The sequence below is a fragment of the Borostomias antarcticus genome (assembly GCF_949987555.1).
Source record: "Borostomias antarcticus genome assembly, chromosome: 17".
Lineage (NCBI taxonomy): Eukaryota > Metazoa > Chordata > Actinopteri > Stomiiformes > Stomiidae > Borostomias > Borostomias antarcticus.
The window spans coordinates 22,545,619-22,550,618 of NC_140250.1; the positions used below are offsets into that span (position 1 = coordinate 22,545,619).

General features: G+C 50.5%; 1 protein-coding gene across 1 annotated transcript in view; it reads left to right on the plus strand.

Moving 5' to 3' along the window:
- gli2a (GLI family zinc finger 2a) overlaps positions 1–5,000 on the plus strand; it is a gene marked incomplete at both ends in the record, with an annotated part of 53,435 nt that overhangs the window by 41,702 nt on the left and 6,733 nt on the right. Inside the window, 1 exon segment of the mRNA XM_084452103.1 lies at positions 4,292–4,441. Within this exon segment, the coding sequence (XP_084308229.1) occupies positions 4,292–4,441 (150 nt within the window).

Below are 5,000 nucleotides of genomic sequence, written 5' to 3' on the forward strand. Positions count from 1 at the left end.
GATAGACAAATCCCGTTTAACAAGACTTAACTTGCTGTTTTGCTGAGCAGCGCATCACACGGATGCCCCTCGACGAAGGAGGGGGGGGGGGGGAGTCCACACCTTCAACCCGGTTTAAAGGTGAAGTTCAGAGCTGCTGTGCTCCTCATTAAGATGCCAGCGTTCGAGGTGTGTGTGGAGCGGGATGGCGGACACGCGCGGGGTTAATTATCCGGTAGGTTCTCTCTGAGGTACGGGCCGGTCCCCCACAGCTGTGACCCCACAACCCCCGCCCCACACCCCTCCCACCCACCTCCGACACCCCAACCTCGGGCTCTCGCTGACCCCTGACCTTCCAGAGGGCAGGCCGTAAATCTGTCGCCATGCCAACGGCTCTGGAATCCCGTTCCCGCCCCCCGCTCTTGCCTTCCTGCTCTCCTGTCATTGGCTGGGATCCGCCACGGGGTTTCCCACGCAGGCGGTCAGACCAGAGCCTAGACTAAGAGTCTCTACACTGGGTCCCTGCAGACCTGGGGTATCGGGGGGGGGGGCGTATAGGGTACCTAGAGCAGGGGGGGGGGGGGGGGGGGGCGTATAGGGTACCTAGAGCCGGGGGGGCGGGGGGGGGGGGCGTATAGGGTACCTAGAGCGGGGGGGGGGGGGGGGTTCCATATACGGATCAGGACTGGAGGACTCTAATAGCTCCCAAACCTCTTCCTCTCAGCTCCCGGCCCAGTCTGTACTAGCAGAGAGCATGCCCAGACTAGCCCAGGCCCAGCAAAGCCCCAGCCTCTGCCCCAGCCTCGGCCTAGTCTCGGCCCCAGCCCTAGCCTCAACCCCAGCAATAGCCTCAGCCCCAGCCCTAGCCTCAACTCCAGCCCTAGCCTCAACCCCAGCCCCATGATCAGCCTCATTTGCTGAGAGCTTGGCAGCATGCGAGTCCAGTGCCTGTGAGCCAGGTTTGCGGCGAGGATGAGGTGTGGATGAACAGGAGGAGGCCAGCCTATGTACTGCTAAACCCCACTGGGATGTGGGCAGCAAAGAAAAGACCCAGGAGGGGCTTGAACATGACTCACTGCTCACTGGAAACATCCGAGAATTGAAGGGTTTACAGGTTTCTAACTTGATTCCTCTTCAGGAACCATTTGAAAGCCTCAGACCTCTGCGGAGGTACAGTAATAATAGATGGTAGCTGAGCGCCAAGGGCTTGACGAGGGTTCATCCCTCCGCTCCTCCTCTCCTCCTCCTCCTCTCTACCACTCCTCCTCTCCTCCACTCCTCCTCCTCTCCTCCTCTCTACCACTCCTCCTCTCCTCGTCTCCGCTCCTCCTCTCCTCCTCTCCCTTACTCCTCCTCTCCTCCACTCCTCCTCTCCTCCACTCCTCCTCTCCTTCACTCCTCCAATCCTCCACTCCTCCTCTCCTCCTCTCCTCCACTCCTCCTCTCCTCCACTCCTCCACTCCTCCTCTCCTCCTCTCCTCCTCTCCTCCTCTCCTCCACTCCTCCTCCCCTCCTCTCCTCCTCTCCTCCACTCCTCCTGCAGCTCCAAGGTTTCACGCCGTGTTTTCGCCATATCAGAGAAATCGCACACCTTAAAAATAAAAAAAAATAAAAAATAATAATAGACTTGTTAAATGATGGTTGTAGCACTGGCTTCCCATTCACTCCAGAGTAATCCTCGTCCTATATCCCCAAATTATGGTTTGAGTTTGGTATGGAGAGGCTGGAAACGGAGGCCCTGCTCTAGGCCACACACTTCCATCCTCCCCTCCTCCCACAAGCGTCTGGGCAGGAGCGCCGACCGCCAGCGGCAGCTTGAAGAGGGGATGGAGCCCTGCTCCGCTGGCCCTCGCCTGGGATGAAACACACGCATAAGTGGAGCATTGTGAGGGTGGCTGTCCGTAGGAAATGAAGTGGTTTGTCAGGGTGTGTGTGTGTGTGTGTGTGTGTGTGTGTGTGTGTGTGTGTGTGTGTGTGTGTGTGTGTGTGTGTGTGTGTGTGTGTGTGTGTGTGTGTATTCGGCATGCGGTCTACACTGGATTTGTAAATGTGTGTGTGTGTGTGTGTGTTTGTGAGAGAGAGAGAGAGAGAGAGAGAGAGAGAGAGAGAGAAAGAGAGAGGGGGAAGAACAAGAGAGAAAGAGAGAGAGTGTATGGTGTGCTGGTACCCGCACAGATAGATCTCAAAGGGGGTTTGAGCACCTGCTATTTTGGCCTCCTATATACAAGTGCCCTTTTTGTTTTGTTTTTATTTATTTTTATAAATAATTAATAAATTACTATGGAAGCCAATTTCCACCAGTAAAAGAAAAAGAATTAGATGGAAACTTAACCTTAAAATATTCCCATGGCAAGTACATTCATCATAATTATGAGATAATATGAGATAAGTCTCCTGATCCCTTATTTGGGGTTGCACATGGTCTGCATGGTTAGGCCAGCGAGGTGATGTAGGGACCTTTGAAGACTTTGAAGATTTTTTTAAATGTCATAAGTACCTGTATGACTTTTTAGTTGTTATCTCATAATTATGACTTTTAATCTTATAATTTTGTTTTTTAATCTCATAATTTCGACTTTTTCATCTTATAATTATGACTTTCTCTAAGAATTTGGACTTTTTAGTCATGATTACACACATTTTCACGCATGCGTGTTTTAACAATGGCCCTGCTCTAGTTTCAACAATGCCCTCAGTGAGTCAGTCAGTTTGGGATTTTTCCTATAGAGTGCCTATAAAATACTAAGTGGAAGCAGGAAGCGCAAACCCCCATTGGACCTTAAATCAGAATTATGATATATATGTAGTCAACGACAAAATTCTATTTTTACTCATCTAGAATAGAATAAAATAAAATAGAAAGTTTATTTCCCATACAGTATATAACCGGTACAAGTACAGGTACATTGGAATTGTTATTGCTTGTCATCTCTGTTAACTTGCAAGTTAACTAATATTAGCTATCTGACGTTACATTTGTTTAACACTCACTAGTAAACTGGCCCCGCCCTCGTCGGGCCCATCAAAAATGAACCCCCCCTTCTACCAGGCTGGCTACAGGCACACAAAACTAAAGTGCCCTTTTCTGAATTTGAGCCGATGCCCTTCTAACACCCTCTGTGCGTTCCTGATGATGTGCTTGTGTTCGTGTGTGTGTGTGTGTGCGTGTGTATGCGCGCGAGTGCATGTGTGTCCATGTGTGATAAAGATATAAGCTCTGTGTGTGTGTGTTTGTGTGTGTGCGTGTGCGTGCGTGCGTGCGTGCGTGCGTGCGTGTGTGTAACATGAGTCAGTAGTATCTGGTGGTCTAGAGAGTTCTCCCGGGACTGGGACTGTGTGATGTAATCATGGGCTCAATGTAAATGGCAGGTTAGACAGTGTAATCCATAGAGTGGCCTTGCATGTCTAGACAATACAGCAGGAATGACAGACCTCCCCCCCCTCCCACCACCTCCTCTCTTACTGGGCGCAATTTCAAATCTCAAACATCATAAATCACTTAGTGCTTGATTTTCACTTGTTTCTTCTATTAATTAAGTCCATGGAGGAGGTCTGTTATGCTTTGAGAGCCTCCATAGAAACAGACGAGATGTGTGGATGTCAGGTGTAACAGGGAGGCTCTCTGAGGAGCCCTGGGAGTTCCCTTGTAAAGATCAGGAAGTTCTGAGAAAACAGCATCGCCACAGCCAATCATAGCCCTTTGTCTCCACATCTGACGAATCACAGCCTTTTGTCTCCGGGTCCTATGAATGGAGCGGTGCCGTCAGTCTTGATGGATGGCAGCGTCAGCATGTCCTCCCTGGTGGGAACTAAAAAGGGAAGCCTGCTCTCACATGCTCTAGGCTGACTGTCTCTTCCCTCCTCCACACACACACACACACACACAAACACACAGAGACGCACACACACACACACAGACACACACACTGACAGACAGACACACACACACACACACACACAATCACAGACACACACACTGACAGACAGACAGACACACACTCACAGACACACACACACACACACACATACACACACACGCACACACGCACACACACAGACGCACACACATACACACACACACACACTCACAGACACGCACACACACACACTGACAGACAGACACACACACACAAACACACACTGACAGACAGACACACACACACAAACACACACACACACACACACACACATCAGAAGAAAGAGACCATTCAGCCTAGTGAAAGTTTCAAACATAAATGACCCAATCAATGTGCTAAACTACATGTCATACTGTGTATGTCTAAAGTGGACTAAACTTCCGTGTTCTCCGCAGCATATCAACAATGACCACATCCACGGCGAGAAGAAGGAGTTTGTGTGCCGCTGGGACGAGTGCTCCAGGGAGCAGAAGCCCTTCAAGGCCCAGTACATGCTGGTGGTCCACATGCGCAGACACACCGGGGAGAAGCCACACAAATGCACGGTAAGGACTACATCTCCCAGCATGCTCCAGTGTCATTGAAACACCCTTGATAGATCGACTCCTAGTGTTAAACATAATGTTTTCTCAGCTTTATCCACGGTTTGCGCTCGGCGTCATCGAGCAGCTTCGCGCCAGCTACCGTGATATAAGCCGTCGTCGCTCAAAGGCGCGTCTCCGCCGCCGTGGTCCTCTCACTGTGGATGAGTCGTTTCTGGCGGGGTTCACCAAGGCTTTCGTCAGCTCGCAAGCATTCGAGATGAGCTTCAAAGCTCACTTATAAAAGATCACTTCTTAGAAGACTTCACAGCTCTGACTGACAGGATGGGGATGTAGCAGTGGGCCAGGGGTCCTTATTAAGATGTACAGTGCAGTTACAGTAAATCCCACATGCATCTCATTCAAATGATCTCCCCCCTGACTAGATACCAGGCTTTTATGAACTGGAGGGGGGGGGGGTTGGCTTTTATGTCCAGTGTTTGAGCTGATCTAATTTGATCCTCCCTCACACACTCTGCCAATTACTCCCACAAGGAGGGCTACAGAGGACTAGCCAATCACG